General features: G+C 34.5%; 3 protein-coding genes and 1 non-coding gene across 4 annotated transcripts; 2 read left to right on the forward strand and 2 right to left on the reverse strand.

Moving 5' to 3' along the window:
* Positions 1 to 3,345: 3,345 nt before the first annotated feature.
* LOC130746106 (voltage-dependent chloride channel 1, chloroplastic-like) lies at positions 3,346 to 6,379 on the forward strand. Its single transcript, XM_057598626.1, has 4 exons — positions 3,346 to 4,192; positions 4,818 to 4,985; positions 5,158 to 5,364; positions 5,896 to 6,379. Exons 1-4 carry the CDS (start codon positions 3,518 to 3,520, stop codon positions 6,070 to 6,072), a joined length of 1,227 nt encoding a protein of 408 aa, XP_057454609.1. The 5' UTR covers positions 3,346 to 3,517; the 3' UTR covers positions 6,073 to 6,379.
* Positions 6,380 to 6,799: 420 nt separating this feature from the next.
* On the reverse strand, positions 6,800 to 6,873 carry TRNAV-CAC (transfer RNA valine (anticodon CAC)). The gene has a single exon. It is a non-coding gene; the product is annotated as a tRNA-Val (tRNA).
* Positions 6,874 to 7,486: 613 nt separating this feature from the next.
* LOC130746107 (F-box/kelch-repeat protein SKIP4) lies at positions 7,487 to 10,191 on the forward strand. The gene is made up of 3 exons (XM_057598627.1): positions 7,487 to 7,646; positions 8,768 to 9,277; positions 9,470 to 10,191. Exons 2-3 carry the CDS (start codon positions 8,787 to 8,789, stop codon positions 10,056 to 10,058), a joined length of 1,080 nt encoding a protein of 359 aa, XP_057454610.1. The 5' UTR covers positions 7,487 to 7,646; positions 8,768 to 8,786; the 3' UTR covers positions 10,059 to 10,191.
* Positions 10,192 to 10,516: 325 nt separating this feature from the next.
* On the reverse strand, positions 10,517 to 13,334 carry LOC130744764 (exopolygalacturonase-like). The gene is made up of 4 exons (XM_057596922.1): positions 13,212 to 13,334; positions 12,418 to 12,726; positions 11,351 to 11,872; positions 10,517 to 10,987 (listed from the first exon to the last, which is right to left on the reverse strand). The coding sequence occupies exons 1-4, from the start codon at positions 13,332 to 13,334 to the stop codon at positions 10,760 to 10,762; spliced, it is 1,182 nt and encodes a 393-aa protein (XP_057452905.1). The 3' UTR covers positions 10,517 to 10,759.
* Positions 13,335 to 17,358: the final 4,024 nt, after the last annotated feature.

The following is a 17,358-nucleotide window of genomic DNA, read 5'->3' on the forward strand; positions in this document are numbered from 1 at the left end:
TGAAGAAGAGTTTATCATGTTGTGCTTGATGGTTTGTGTCATTTCAGTTTATCCTTTGTTCGTAATTCAATCCTGGATTCTTAAACTTCACATATTTTGTGTGTTTTGATCCAAAAGTTTACAAATTTTTGCATAGACCCTTTAACGAATCATTGTTGAAGACTTAATGTTTTGATTCTGATGTAATGTTTTTTCTATTGTTCTTCTTCCGCTTTTGTATTTTTTTAAACTAGATTTTAGTATAGTTTGTAGAAATTCATGCGTGTGAAGCCATTCTAAACCAGATTTTGGTATAATTTATAGAAATTAATGAAACTTAGAAAAGCCTGAATTTATATTCATTTCTCAAATTTTGCCCGTTTTTATTCATCATGTTTAAGCTGTGTGTATAAGCATACTATTTGCATTGTATGTGAATGATGCACAACTTACTATTTTTTTTTAATAATGCACAGGTCAGTCAAATTGATGAAAGCATATGAAGAGCTCACATTTAATCTTCATGAGTATGTTTAGCCCATTCTTAAGGTTGGTTCATGTTTTCCTCAAACTCATTAGTTTTGCATATACTCATGTTTTAGTATGCCAATTGGGTGACTTATCTTACTTTACTCTATATATATCCTTAAGTTCAAATTAAATTGATTGTTAGTATAAGTTTATTGATGAAGTAACCACAATTATTTTGGGTGGGAGAATTATTTTGTTTTTTTCTCACATATATAGATAATTTGTTGGGGTGCGCACATATGGGTCAATACACCATTTTTTGTTTCTCTTAACTGAAATGTGTCTTTGATTTTTTGTTTCACAAGGGTTCCACCCCAAGATTCACAAATACACTAAATACAATTCTTTCACCACAGTCCTTTCAAATTGGTGAAGGAGGGTATTTTGTTCTTCAAGACTTCATTTCGGGTTTCTATTTCAATCTTCTTCATGAATTGATTTTGTTCTTCAACTAATTGTAAGATGTCATATGCTTCAAGGATTCCTGCTTTTCTTTTCTTAATCAAAAGCAAAAGGATTGAGGAAAAGAAAATCTCCTAGGGTGCAGAATATTCACTAATTGGAAAAAAAAAATAACACGTGTCATTCTCAGATTAATTCTCATAAAAAAAATACATTTTAAAATTTTAGATTTGATTAGGATTTATATTGTTTATTTCTTGATTTTATCTTAATTTATTTTTGATTTATTTTTAGAGTATAAAAATATACATTTTTAAATTTTAGATTTGATTAGGATTTAGGTGGTTTATTTCTTGATTTTATCTTAATTTATTTATTATTTATTTTTAGAGTATTAATTAATATACCCCAAACTTTTTTTTAAAAAGAGTGAGTTTGAAAGCTATAGCTTAAGTTAATTAATTTGTTAATATATTTCCAAATAATAATAATAATAATAATAATAATAATAATAATAATATATGTGTGCGGATATGGGCCGGTTGGGTACTATAGTGCCCATACCTGCACCCATACCCACTATTTTTTGCGCGTAATTATCTATACTCAACCTCATACTCATTTAGCGGTTTTTTACCCTACCCCATAGTGGGTATTTTTTGCGGGTACCCTATGATTTTGAGACCCATTGTTATCCATAGATTTAGATTTTGGCAAAGATGAATAGCTTCATGTAATGACATTGAATTGTCTAATGGTGGAGAGCTTCGAGTTGCTACCAACGTGAGTATGGACACGGGTACATGTAATTTTTAAAAACGCGGGTATGGAGATGGTACTATAGTACCTACCCATTGTCATCCCTACTTAGTTGGAATAAACACAATAATGTTATACTTTATGATATATCTTACACAATCCTGATTTGTGCTACTATCACATTAATTTTTTTAAAGATTAATATGTTGATAATTCCTTATATCTATGATTTGTGTTATCGTCTTCATATTTACGAAGAATGTGAAACGAGTTCCTCTTGGTCTCAATTGGGCTTAGAAGAGAAGTCTTTATGTCCACTTTACTCATCAATTCTGACTTTTCTATTTCATTCGTTATTTAATATATTTTTAATAATCAAAGTATTAATTAATGTATCAAATACAATAGACATATTTCCCGTGCAACGCGCGGGTAAAAAACACTAGTGACTTAGTAAATGAACATCTCGTTCCGGCCACTATTTGAACGATTACGCAAAGGTTAAGATGCAACGAGCATAGTAAGGTTGTCTAAAACCAACATGCGCTCGAAAGCTCTCACATAAAGACTTCCCTTAAACTTACAGAGATAACAACGACGGGCCTCAAGCCTATATATATGTGTGGTTGTTCATTTACTTAACATGGTATTCATTCTAGCAAATTTTTGACTTCTTCCAAAATTCATGGATTCTCTCCTTGATCCCACACTGACTTGAGTATCAGAGTGTTTCTGCAGGTGCTCGAAGACACTAAACTATAAGGAACTCCATCGAGCACCTCAAGCTAGTCCAGGCCATGATCTGCCGTAGAAACGAGGAGAACCTCGTAGTCTCATCCCAAGAACAACTGGCAATGTATGTGGGGACAACCTCCTACTCTTGCTGTGATAAATTTTATGTGAAGGAGATTCAGGCGATGAAGATGAACTCCTACTCCTTGCGAGTATTTTCTAGACAAAATGAATGAAAACGCCTAAAACAAGAAGTGCATTGAAGAAATAATGCATAAATGACGGAATTAAGCTGAGGAAAGCAGAGCTTATGAGTTAGTTTTACCTCATCTCCATAGAGAAGTTGCAACTCGCAACTCTACTTGGCATAGGAGTGGAGATGATTCTTGAAATGATCATTAATGCAGTTCTACATGGAACCTCCTTCAATGCGTCCTTGATAAGGACGCCACCAATCAACTTGACTGAATTCCAAGCTTAAGCGAAGGAATATGAAGACACAATTAATCACATCAACTAGGAAAAAGAAAGATCAATATCTAATCGGGAGTTGTAATAAAGGTGAAAACCCTGTATATCAAGCAAACGAGAAAACCCATGAGTTTTTCCCGATGTTTCCTAGAAGAAGATGGAGGCATCAGTCACAAAAGAAACAATACCAAACAAATCCCCCTCCCCTCCAACCATAGATCCATAGTATGTCATTGGCTCCTTGTTCGCAGGTCTAGTGGTGCTTTTCGGAGCCCTATCAATCAATTTTTCTATAAGAAAAAAGAATAGTAATTTATGAGTTATGCAACTCAAATTTTGTTTCTTCCAAGTTCCAAGTAAGTTGTCATGTATATGGACTTTATGACACATAAGGCATTTTCATTTCAATTTTTGTTTTATTGCTGATACTCTACTTGAAACGTGTAAAACCATGCTTCACACACATTTACCAGCTCTTTACAAAGTAACCTACCCATTCATCTCCACCAACCAATTTTAACCACCTCCCTTTCTCCTCCACCACCACCTTCCCACTCTCAAACAACATCATGCTCCCTTTCAAACTCAAACCCACTCACTCCTCCAACTCCTTCACCACCAACACCCCTCCAAATCCAACTCAATGAACCACCCACTCCCACCCAGAACCCAACTCAAACCCACCACAACCTCTACCCTATCTTCCCAATTCACCCCAAAATGCCACCACCTCAACCTCCACCTCATCCTCCCTTCCTCCTCCAAACCCAAACCCCTCACCACCACCTGCTCCTCCTCCTCCCCAATCCGACACCTCATCTCCATCCTCCGCTTCATCCCCGACTGGGCCGACACCGTCCAGGAACGCGGCATGTACAAAAACCGCGCCCTCTACGCCCACTCCGACTGGCGCACCCACCGTAGCTCCCTCCGCCACTTCCGCCACCTCCTCTCCAGCTTCTCCTCCCGCGTCATCCTCTCCCTTGCCCCCCCCGTCACATTCTTCACCGCCTTCGCCGCCGTCATCTCCGCCTACAACTCCGCCGTACTCCTCCACTTTCTCCCTGAATTCTTCCCCCTCCTCAGAGCCTCCACGCTACCTTACCAGCTCACCGCCCCCGCCCTCGCCCTCCTCCTTGTCTTCCGAACCGAAGCCTCCTACTCCAGATACGTCGAGGGCAAGAAGGCTTGGACGATGGTCCTTGCCGGTGCCCATGATTTTGCCAGGCAGGTCATGGCTTTCGCTGATGCTCCCTCTGATTTTTCCCTCAAGAAGGCGCTCTTGCGTTATATCATCGCCTTCCCTCTCGCCCTCAAGGTTATTTTGGTTCTCTCTTTCTTGAGTTTTCATCCATTTTTTTACTTGTTGTGTGTTCTGTTCAAGTTGTTTTGGGTTGGATTCTTAGTTACATAAGGTCAAAATAGTTATGTGCTTGTTGGGTTTCCGTCAATTTTGGTTTTTTTCAATTATAATGTGAAGGGTATTTGTAAGGTTTTGTTCAAGATTTGTGAGCTCAATGGCTAAGGTCATTCTAGTTCCTAAGGTTGATATGTAGGTTATTAGTCATATGAAGAGGGTAGAGGGAAGCCAAAAAGAACATTGGAAGATATTATTAAAAATGATCTCATTGTCAATAATATCGTACAAAATTTGATTTTGGATCGAGCTTAATGGTGTAGAGTGAGCTCAATGGCTATGATGTCACTTAGTGGGATAAGACTTTTTTTTTTTTTGAAATAGACTTGTTGTTGTTGTTATTGTTGGATTGGTAGTTACTCGAGGTCAGAATAGTTCTTTGGTTGTTGGGTTCCCATCAAATTTGGATTTTTTTTTCAATGTCAGTGTGAAGGGTGTTGTGGTTGTTAGGTTTTTTTCAAGTTGTATTGTGTGGGGTTTTTAGGTTGGTAGTTGTAGTCTCACCGTTTGAACAATTTGAATGCAGTGTCATGTGCTGTATGGATCAGATATTAGGAGAGATCTTCAACATCTGTTAGATGTAGATGATCTAGCGGTGATCATGAATTCAAAACATCCACCACGCTGCATTATTGAGTTTATATCACAGAGTATTCGGCTGCTAAAATTGGAGGATTCTAGAAGAAATGTCCTGGTAAGAACTTTTTTGAATTGTTCGCATTTCAGCAGATATTGAGTTCTGGGAACATTGTTTGTGTCACAAGTGTGAATTTATGACTCTCTATTTAGGTGGCAAAGTTGTAGATATGGATCTGTTAATATAACACTTCACTCTATTGTGTAACATATCCTTCATTGTGTTACAGCAATCAAAGATCACCTGTTTTCTTGAAGGAATTGGCATATGCGAACAACTCATGGGTATTCCCATTCCATTGTCATATACTCGCTTGACGTCACGGTTTCTTGTCCTATGGCATCTGACACTCCCTATCATACTTTGGGATGATTGTCAATGGATTGTGGTTCCTGCTACCTTTATTAGTGCTGCTTCTTTGTTCTGCATTGAAGAAGTATGTCTCTCCCTTAGCTTGATTCATTTACTATTTAATATATCAAATTATGCTATTCTATAATTTGTTGTACATGTAGTTAACAGAATTAACACTTTTAGGCTATTAAACATTTACTGGTTTTTCTTTCTTCTGTGTAATCATTAGGTAAACAAATCGAGTTTGACAGTCGAATGTTGAAATATAGGTGAGAATAATTGTGACTTATAAAATATGTAAAGAAACTATGGGTGTATTTGCATACATATAAAATATTTGGTACATATTAACAGAGTGCATATTTTTTATTTTGTGCCCAGTAGCTAGAGACTAGCTTTTTATTTCTACCACGCATAACTGGCTTTGCATAGAGTTGCCAAAAAAACAGACTTTAGGACTTTTGCGTAGTTGGAACTTGGAATAGATTAGGGAATGCTCAAATCTAAACTGAACACAGGTAGAAGTGATTGATGGATGGATTCTTGAAATGCAACTTCAGATTTTCCAGTTAGAAGAAAGCTAATCCAAAAATGTGAATATTGATTGCTGTAGGTTGGAGTACTTATAGAGGAGCCATTTCCAATGCTTGCACTTGATGATCTCTGCAAGAAGGCCCAAAACGACATCCAAGAAGCCATTGCAGCGGAGAACTCAATTCATGTGCACCTGGTTGCAAAGCAAAACCGCCACGCCATAAAGCCTTCACCAAATGGCAGGCCTAACTCTTAGATGAAAGGTTCACTATGACCTTCGTCTTCAACTTTTGAGGCTGATCTCCATGCAGTACTTGTTTAGCCCAATTGATTATGGATAGGAATTATATGATGAAATCACTCATGATAATCATGCTACACTTGTACCAGCCCACCAATTTCTTTAGGAAATTGCCTCAAATTCGCCTGGGCTTTAGGAATGTATTCTACTTATGAAGGGGATCTGTATATATCATAAAATCATAATCGTGTAAATATAAAGTCTTAGGCCTTTATTTGAATAGATCATCATCTATGTAATTTTAGTGCGTACTTTTGCTATCCTTACTGCATGTTCATGTGAATTTGTTTTGGACGCCAACAGCTTATTAGGCAAGAGGTGAGAGATCCTTTTTCCCCGTGGTGTGGTTAAACTTTGAAGTGCTGTTTTCATTTTTTTAAAGCTCTTCAAACTCTCTGGAAATTCCCCTCATGTCTAACGAAACATTGCACAAACCATAAGGATTACATTAATACAATCAAGATTTATTTGATCAAGAGCTACAGATTCAATTCCTTGTTGAGCCAGTTCTGTATTCTGTGAAGATTATCACTTTACTAGTAACTTAATTGATTGCTACCGGAACTTGATTTGAAGAAGTAGGATCTTATTTTACCTGTAACTCCATTTGCTAGTCCAAAAGTTTCAATTGAAAGAAAGAAAGAAAATATCTGGCACAAAATCGCCCAAATTAAAAGAAAAATGTCTGAGCCCGGGTTCGAACCGGGGACCTCTAGTGTGTGAGACTAGCGTGATAACCGACTACACCACCCAGACCTTGTTGAGAGTAGTTTTGCAAAATTTATAATTATAGGTACAGAAAGGTGACAAGTTATAATGAAGAAGGATATGTCACACGTGTAGCAATGCAATACCATTCATTAGATTTTACAATTTGAGTTTTCTTTGATAACTACTTTGAAATACATAATTATTTCTTCACACCTCAGTTTTTAGTGTGGAGAGGTGGAGAAAGAGAGAGATGAGAAGAAAGAAGAGAGAAAATAAAGATGTGATAGACGATTTGATTGATAGATGAAAGAGAAATAAAGAAGAGAGAAAGTAGAAAAGAAGTGAAGAGGTGTGTATATATCATAACTCTGAAATACACGTCAACTCCTAAAATTTGGATTACCACTTTGCTCTAGAAAATTAGAGTGTTAATATATCAAAAGTAATATGAAAATGAAACTGTTTTTTTAGATAAATGTTAGTGGTTAGAAATGTTAGTTGATTAATCATCTCAAAATTTGAACTTTTAAACCATTATTCAACCTTTATATCCCTAACTCTTATTACTTGAACTCTCAGTCGAGACATTTTTTTTTCCGGGATTAATAATCCAAAAACTATCTTGGTGCATTTCTTATTTTTTTCTCATGTACTTCAATTATTTTTCCTGAAATCCCCTCTTATTTTTTTTTTCTCTGAGAAACTTCCAATCTCTTGAAAAAAGAAAAAAACGGAAATTGGGTGAGAAGCTATAAATCATCTCTAGTTCATGGCTTCGTTGTTGTGCACTTCTAAGACGAATCCCTAGTTCCTTTCAGGTAACTTTCTCTTCTTCTCTAATTCAATTCCCAGAAATTAAAAATTCTGCCTTTTCTCTTTCACGCATTTGATCTTCCATTTCACTTCTGCAATCGTCAACCAATTTTTCAGGATTTAGATCTGGAATTGCAATCATTGTTTTTAATTAACGTTGAATTGAATTTGGGGAAAAATTGGGGGATTGTAAAGGCGTGGTTTTTCTCAGTTCTTCGTCAATGTCAATGGGGTTGGGGTTTGCTTCTGCTTCTGTATTTGGTTTAGCCTTATAGCTCAATTTCTTCTATATGAAAGAAAAAAAATGAAATTGGGGGACAAGTGTTAAAAAAATAAAATGTGTTTTTTTGTTGTGTGTATTTTGATTGTGTTATTAGTAGCACTAGCAGTAATGAAAATGATTGAGCAAGCTGTTGTAGACTTGTAGTTTAATGGTTTATCCACTTATGGTTGATTTGTGGAAAGTTGTGATTTGTGAAGTCTGCTTATGTTTTACTTGTGGGATTTAGATGTAACTTGGACATGTTCTACTGTTTGAAAATATGATGCTTGAAGGGATGGAGTTAAAGAGCATTATGTCTGGTTAATATAGCTTGATTAAAACAAGTTTGCTTTATCTGTTTAGGATGTCTGGTTGTGTGTTTTGAATCCTATGCCTGCAAATTGTGATGTGTAAAGAAAGTGATCAGCTTTCACATCATGCTTAAGTCACACGTGTTGCATTCCAAGGGGAACGGGAGGTTTTTTTCTTTTCGAAAAACTAGAAATGATAAACATTTGGAGGATGATATTTCGTTCCTCAATAGGTTAACTAAACACTGGTTAGCTTGCATATGAATTTAGTCTGCAGGCTGTTTAGTGAGGGTTGTATTGAGCTGATTGAAGTGAATTCGAAAGGCCAAATCATATGATTATGCTCTATCTTGAAGTGAATATCAAGCCTTAAAATGTACGAAATCGTTCATGCAAAACTTGATCTTGTTTGTGTCTTGAGGTGACATAACTTTTGGGGTCATAATGGCTATAGATGTTTGTTGTACAAGGTTCATACAGATGAGTTGAAAGTGCCCGTGAATTTAGGATTTGAGAAGTGCTTTACTGACTGACTTGTGCCCTTTTTTTTCAGGTCCTCTGCACTAATTCCTATGGAGCTTGTAAATGATGGAACAGAATCATCAAATGGTGTTGATGAAGCTGAAATTACTAATTCTCCACTTATTCCTGGCCTTCCAGATGATATTTCTCTTGTGTGCCTGGCAAGAGTTCCTAGAAGATATCATCCAGTCCTGAAGTGTGTCTCAAAAAGATGGGGGGGTTTAGTTTGCAGTGAAGAGTGGGTTTATTATCGCAAAAAGCATAAACTTGATGAAACCTGGATCTATGCTTTGTGCAGGGACACATTAGATAAACTTTTATGTTTTGTTCTGGATCCAACCTCCTCAAGAAAATGTTGGAAGCTCATTCGTGGGCTTCCACCTCGCACTATGAAAAGAAAAGGCATAGGTTTTGAAGCTTTGGGAAATAAGCTTTTCTTATTAGGTGGCTGTGGCTGGTCTGAAGGTGTTATTGATGAGGTTTACTCATACAATGCTTCCTTGAACTCTTGGGTTGAAGCTACTTCCTTGTCAACTGCTAGGTAAATATTCTCATGTTTATCACTTTGGAAAGCTAAGTTAGTCATGTTGTTGTTACTATCTATTTTGTTTGTCAATTTTCATTGTCTATGTTCTGCTACTAAAAACTGAAATCACATAATGTCTTCATCTATCTTAATTTTAACCCCTACTGCAATGTAGAAGTCACTGTTTTCTTTTGCAAAAACTTTTAGGTGCTTCTTTGCTTGTGAAGTTTTGGATGAAAAACTGTATGCCATTGGTGGCATAGGTCAAAATTCAAGTGATTCTTGGGATACTTTTGACCCTTGCACAAATGGTTGGACATCTCGCAGAGATCCTAATATTATTCCTGAAGTTGAAGATTCAGTAGTTATGGATGGGAAGATATACATCCGATGTGGCAAATATCCTGTAACTCCTCATGTGTATCTTGTGTATGAACCATCAAGCGATACATGGCAGCATGCAGATGCTGACATGGTTTCAGGATGGAGAGGTCCTGCAGCTGTTGTAGAGGGCGTCCTTTTTGTTTTGGATCAGCGTTCGGGTAGTCGGTTAATGATGTGGCATAAAGAGAGACGCGAGTGGATACCTGTTGGAAAGTTGTCACCATTGCTTACAAGACCACCCTGCCAGCTTGCTGCAGTTGGTAAAAGTATTTTTGTTGTTGGGAAAGGGCTTAGCACTGTGGTTGTTGATGTTGGTGATTTGGGGGATGTGGGACGGGTAATGACGGGTTCGTCTATACCCAAATTAGATTCTGATTACGATGTAATTAGTTGTAAATGTTTGGCAATCTGAATAGTAAATTGCTTCTGATGTTGTATTATTGTGTTGTTCTACATGTACAAATATTGCAAAATTCTTTCTTTTGTACACTGGTGGTATTAGGGTTTGAACTTGCTCTGTTGGACTCCATTATACTTATTTTGTACATTGCTACCCAAAAATATAAATCTCAACATTTTCTTAAGCTGTGCCAGAAAAGTTTCATGTCAGTACTAACGTTCTTTCTCCTGTGCTACTAGGCAATTGCATTTATGCCCAACTTTAATATTCTTCAAGATCATTTGATAAGCCACTTTGAATAGGTTAGCCATGGCATGATGGCAGCCTATCATTTCCTGTTATTTCTCTTGGTTCAATATGAATAACTAAGTCTATTTGACTATTTCTATAATTTTGTCCATGCTTTCAATGTTGCGATATGAAGCATAAACTCTATCTTCAAATTAAAGTTGGATATTTTCACCTTCCCCATTTTGTTCAATGTTCACATACAGCAACAATTAATGAGCAGATTGCAAGCATGAATAGAAGGAAGGAGGATATTTTTAGTATTTGTTAAATCTCTAATACTTCTGATTCGTATGAAACATATCCTTGTTTCAAGGACAATAAAGCAACACATTCCTTTTGCACATGGAAATAGTTAATAAGAAGATTGCAAAAAATACAAACAAGGAAAGGAGAGAATTTCAATTCTAAGATGAAATTGGTCACTACAAGCAGGAAGGGGGAATCTGTTGGCCATAAGAAGCACCATTGACATTATTACATGAATTGCTTATTCCTCCTTTGCCACCAGATCTCGTCAAACGAATGCTCTCCGTTGTTATGTTTTGGCATGGCTTATTCCTACTACACTTAAAATTGGCTGCAATTTCAGTCATGCTGCTTCCTCTAATATTTGTATACTTCACATTGCTGATCTGTACATTTGAAACAACCTACAACAAAATTATTGGCAGTTTTTTTCAGAACACCGACGTCATATTTGGATCAGCTTGTACAATATATAAAATCTCTTCCACCTAATTAAAGAAACAAATCAAATTCTTCATTACAAAAGATTAGTGTCCTTCCAAAAAAAAAATTGTGATACTTTCCCTCTTAACAAATAAACTAATTATAGCGTGTTTGGTTATGTAGTTGGAAATTCCACAATCAATTCTAGGGAAAAATCACATTGTGTAACTTTTGAGTTGTCCTGTTTTGAATTGTGTGTCGATCGTCAATCCAAACATGCTATTAAGTGCACGAAAAACGACAAATCGGGCCAATAATTCAAAATAATGTGAAGATGTACAAACCTGGGTTTTGCAAGGAGGATATGGACAATATTCTTGATCAATGATAATGGGATTCTCCACATTATCCATGACAATATCTTCATAGACAAAATTAGAGGCCTTCAAAGTTTTGCTCAAAGAAGAAGCCCATGTTTTGATTCTAAGACCATTATCAGTACCACTGAAGGTGCAATTCTTCACAACAATGTCTTCTACATCTTTTTCCCCGTCATTCTTACCAAGGCTTCCCACACTGATTCCATGACCAGGGCCACAAAACACATCCATAATCCGAACCTTCTTCGCGCCGGAGATAAGAGCAATGCAGTCATCACCGGTGCCGATGTTCACACTTGTGATGTTCACCCCATTTGATTCTCCTATTTTGATGCCATCTGTGTTGGGGCTATCAGCAGGAGCTGATAAAGTGAGTCTTGTGAGTGTCATATTCTCACATGCAAACAGCATAAAATGGTTTTGTTTGCTGTTAATAGAATGCAGGCGATGGACTTTGCTATTGGTGATGAAGTCAAATTTCATTGTCTGATCAAATGTATCATCCACAAAGAAAGATGTTATTTTAACAAGTCAAGCTAAGAATCTTAATTAAAAAAAGACTATATGATAAATAAAACCATTATAATAAAAGAATGAGCATGTATGAGTTCTTAAGAAGAGATTAGTCATAGTGGTCCCGCCAGACCGTCCATATCTCACGAGTTAATAGAAAGTTGGATCTACATTGTGTCTCACTTGAATTGCCTCATCTATCCTCATGAGGCGAAGTTTTGTTTCAAACATTGGTGATGAAGTCAAACTCTCAAACTAATGTCTGATCCACATCTCACGGTTAGGTGGTTAGGTGCCGATGAGCACATTGAACTAACCATAGTAAGGGACAAAGTGAGAAAACTAAGATACTACGGATAGCGTATTTAGAAATCTTTCTACAATTACAATTGATTATGTGAATAGCTTTTGAATGTATAAATTGATTATGAGTGGATTGTGAATGTGATGAAAATTAACTTTTTAGTAAGATCAATTGAGAGAGAAAAAACTGAATTTTTGTAAAACAATGAACTTACCGTAGGAAGAGCGTGACAATTTGGATTATTGCGGCAGTTATTCTGAGTCCAAGCTGAAGATCCTTGACCATCCAATGCGCCACCTCCATTTACAATCAAATTGTTGACATATCTAAAATTTATCCAGTTCTCAGTTTTGTATGAAGATAGATCAGTTGAAGCCTTCAAAACTCCTCTTATTTTAAAATTTGTCCAACCATTGCATGGACCTTCAAACATGACTTCGTTGAGCATGTAGGTTCCTTTTGGGATCAAAACCATTGCATTGCCATTCCATTTGCATGCCTCATTCCATGCTTTCAGAAATGCCTTTACAAAAGTTGAATACATCATAAATAAACACACTGCTAAGTGTGTGCTTCCGAGTGTGTGGGCAACCTCATAGTCATAGTTGATTTTGGAGCACAAAACAAACAAAACAAGGTCCAGAAATAATTTTTACATGTCTCGTTACTATCTATCATAATCAATTATTGACTCAAAATCAATCAATTATAGAGAAAGGCGAGTAAAATCAATTCTCAAAAAAGTGAAATCAGTTTTTGATGTTTGTTTATATTGATCATAATGCACATATCCATATTGGATATTACACAGTCAAAAACAATTCTAATCAAAGTTATTCAAACAAAATACTCTTAAGAAATCACTTTTCAGATAAGTGTATGCAGACTTAAATCAAGTTACTTTCAATACCAATTCTACTAGAATCAGTTCTACCAAAATCAATTCTGCGAACATTAATTCAGATAGTCCCTAAATAAAATAAGAATGGGAGGTATGAACATTTTTACCACAGAGTTATCAGTCTTGGCATCTGCAACTGCACCATATTTTTCCACATTGAAAACCTTGACTACTTGTGCCTCTGCAATCCAAACTAGTGAGCACAACGCAAGCAAATATTTCACACCCATGTTTTTTTAACGATGGTTCTGTCTAAGCTTTCTTCTCCATTTCTTTTGAGAATGTACATGTCATTTATACGCCTCATTCATGTCAGCAAGAAATCAACATGATTTATTTTTTTTAAGTCAAAATGATTTAATACCATTGATTTTGCAACATTTAATTTTAAAACGTTGACATCTTCATATCACCCAGAATTGAAAGCTTTCTATCAATTGCTAACCGGCATGTAGTAAATTTGAGTAGATTATATCCTATACTACGTATTATTTCCGAAACTAAAAATTGGCAACTTCAACCAGTGTCACGCTCTTATTTTATGTATTTCTTCATATGTTTCCTCTATAATACTATAATTAGTAGGAAGATACTGTCATATTTATATTTTATGATTTTTTAATAATTTAAATATTAAATAATTCCATATTTTAGAAAATAATTAATGTATTAATATTGCATTTAATAGTTATTAATCCTATTATAATAAATAACAAATGTCAATTGTGAGTTTTTTGGAAAATACCATATTAATTTGACATTTAATGGTTTTTAATGACATTATAATAATTAATAAAAGTCAATTGTGACTTTTCTACCATTAAAATGTATGTGACAAAGTTTTTTTTAATGATTATGATTACGTTCAAAATGTTATCAAATATACAATAAACTTTTTTTTTATGTTTTATGCTTCGTCTATACATCCGGAAGATTATTTGATTCAAAACATAACAAACTAGAAAAAAAAATTGAATTTACTAGGATTAGAAAAAAAACCTTAAATAGGTGATATACGTATGTAAAAAAGAAAATAAGAGAGAATATATGAAAATGTCTCATGCATGCCGATAAAGTACTCTTATTTCATCCGTGCATGACACATGTTCAATACTAGTATGTTTTAATTTTATGAAGCGATATGACGCCTCATATCATATTTATTTATCATATGTATTATGAATTTTTATATTAAATAAAATTAATTTTCATTGCTTCACAATTACATCAGACAACAAAATTTAATTTTCTTAAATTAAATATTTTTTTTTATTTTTCATCAATTAAATTTACTTTTAATACTTATTTTTATTCAATTAAAAAATTAGTAAATAGTTGCATGAAAAGCATTTAATAAATAATTTGAATCAGTATATATATATATATATATATATAAAGTGGCTACCTTCATATGAGAAAATAACATAAAAAATGAGAACTCATATTTAATAAATAAAGTAGGACTAGTTAGTTTTTTTTTTTTTTTTTTTTTTTGAGGAGTAGCTAGTTTGATAGTTTTTTTTTTTGAAAGTTAGTTTGATAGTTGACACTACTCATTTTCTCTCAAAATATGTTTCACCCTATGAGTGGGATACTAATCTCTCGGGCGAAAAATATTTTTCCCATAAACTTCAATCGAAAAATTAAATTTAGACCGACTACTTATAGTATAAATTAAATAATTTTAATTCTCGGTGATACAATATATTCATCTTTTATTAGCATACTAAAATTTTCCTTTTTTAGCATGCGTATTCAATATATTTTATTATTCTAGTAGTACATAACATGAACATATAATAACTTCAAAGATTGAGATTAACATTGAATAAGTTTTAAAAAAAAAATTAACATTGAATCTAATATATTTTTAGGTTGTTTAAATGACTCATGTGGGTTACTAACACACAATTCAATGGACCAATATGAATTTTTCTGAATAAATTAATAAATAAAATATAGAAATTCCAACTCACTTATCTTCAATATGATTGAATGATGGGTTATTTAACTCAAACTTTCTCATTGGTCATTTAATTTTTCATAATGAATAATTGACCATATGTATGTTTATATCAATAAAATAATATATTTATCTTAATTACTATAGTAAGATGTGTTATAAAAAAAGATTAAGATTTTTTTTCAGTTCTTGATTCAATCAAATACTCTTTGACTTTTATCAATTATTTAATGAAATCTTTTGTAGTTATTAATTAATAGAGTTTAATTTCTATGCATCGACGGTGTAAAGTTTTTTTATACCATCAATCAATCGGATTTCAAGGATGTGAGAAAATCTCTCTTTTTATTTAATTTCATTAATTAACGTGACACATCCTTGAAATCTGATTGGTTGAAGGTGTAAAAAAATTGTACATCGTCGGTGCATTATCTTTTTCTCTAATTAATATATATATACATATTATGTCAAGTGCTTTTAACGTATGAGTATAATTTAAAAAAAAAAACGTATGAGTATGATAAGAATAAAAAAAAGCGTATAAGTGATAGGTTTTTTTTTTGTTTGTTGAAATTATATGGGTTTTTAAACTTGACGATACATTTAATTAATTAAAAATGTTCTTCATATTAATTTGGAGAATATCTCTTTTGGTAGGTAATTTTTTTTGGACATGTCTAAAATGTTATTATTTAAATTTAATTAATCAACATAAATTGAATGTTATACAATCAATCAGTGGCTTGTTACTGGTAGGATGGCCTAATTGAAATTTGATGGATCAAAACTTCTCAAGTCCATGTTTAAATCTTACTGGTAACAGGTCTTTCAAAATCAGTGGCTTATTGTTAGGCTGGTCCAAACGATGAAGTTAGAGCAAGACTTTTGTCCGTCGTTCTAACCAATTGGTTAATTATAGAAGCCTATTTGTTTGAACTATGATCAAGTTAACTCAACTAGGTTTAAAACCTAAATTCCACCTAGCTCACAAACAATTAACTACCCATACAGTTCATCTAAAATAAAACTATTTATACAATTAATCAGATGACCGAGTATATAACGGTTTGATTGCATTGTAAACTATATAGTCAACTCATTAACTATTATTCTCTTACTCATTCTAGATTTTGAGATTCTTTCTCTTTAATTAGAGTATATTTGAGTGTTGGTATGTCTTTTGTAGGTACCTCCACCTTCATGCTTTGCGCACGGTCACACAACCACCACTCCTTTCTACTGAGCACCATACCTTGCTTGATCATATTTCATCTTGATTATGGTGGATACTCGCTGCCAAGTTACGTAAGGAACAACAATCTCGTCAAAGCTCAGCTAATGAAAACCAAGAGAGTCTTGGAATGACATGGTCCGAATTCAAAGAAAATATAATATTCCAAACCAGGAAGATTGGATTAGGTGATCGATTCGAGCGCCAAATTAAGGAGTTGGATCAATGTGTTCATATTTCGAATAAGCATATAGATGTAGACTCCAACATCCTTAGTCGAACTTTGGAAATGTATGTTCGCCATGAGTAGTAGAAATTTCAGATGAAGGGAAAGAAGGTTCAATACAATTAGTGAGAACAATAACTTGTCAAGACAGAATTTCAAAAGGATTCAAGAAGCCTACAAAGATAAAATCGTATACTGGTGAAACAAATCCTACTAAGCATTATGCATTTATTACATGATTACATCCATGTCCTTTGCTGGAGCCACAAGTGCTTTGGTTTGCAGAACTTTTCCTTTAACTCTAAGGAAAAGTGCTTTGTGTAGGTTACAATCTCTTCCTCCCCCATTCCATTGGAGAGTGGGATGAACTCTACTGAATTTATCCATCATTTCATTACTAGCAAGAGACTGGGAAAACTTCTCAAACTTTGTGGAAGATTAAGCAAGGGAAATATGAATCTCTTTGTGATTTCCTTACGAATTTTTATAAGGAAGCTACGTTGGTTCTTAATTTGGATCCAAAAGTTTAGTTGTATTTGGTTTGTGAAGTTGTAAGGAAGAGCACACATTTTCATACTTTGTTGGCAAAGTCACCCCCAATTGATATGGAGGAGTTCTAGGAAAAAGTTGCTAAGTACGTGAATATGGAAGATAGCTTGGCCGAGCCAATTCATCAAAAGGCCGAGCATGACGTAAATTTAGGATCAAAGAATTTTGGTCGGAAGGATTCTCGATTTTCATATGGAGAAGGACACAACATGAAGAATTTTAGAGTGCATTATGAATCTTACGCACCTTTGATCACCACACCTTCAAGAATTTATAAGGAAGTGT

The sequence above is a fragment of the Lotus japonicus genome, chromosome 3, assembly GCF_012489685.1.
Source record: "Lotus japonicus ecotype B-129 chromosome 3, LjGifu_v1.2".
NCBI lineage: Eukaryota > Viridiplantae > Streptophyta > Magnoliopsida > Fabales > Fabaceae > Lotus > Lotus japonicus.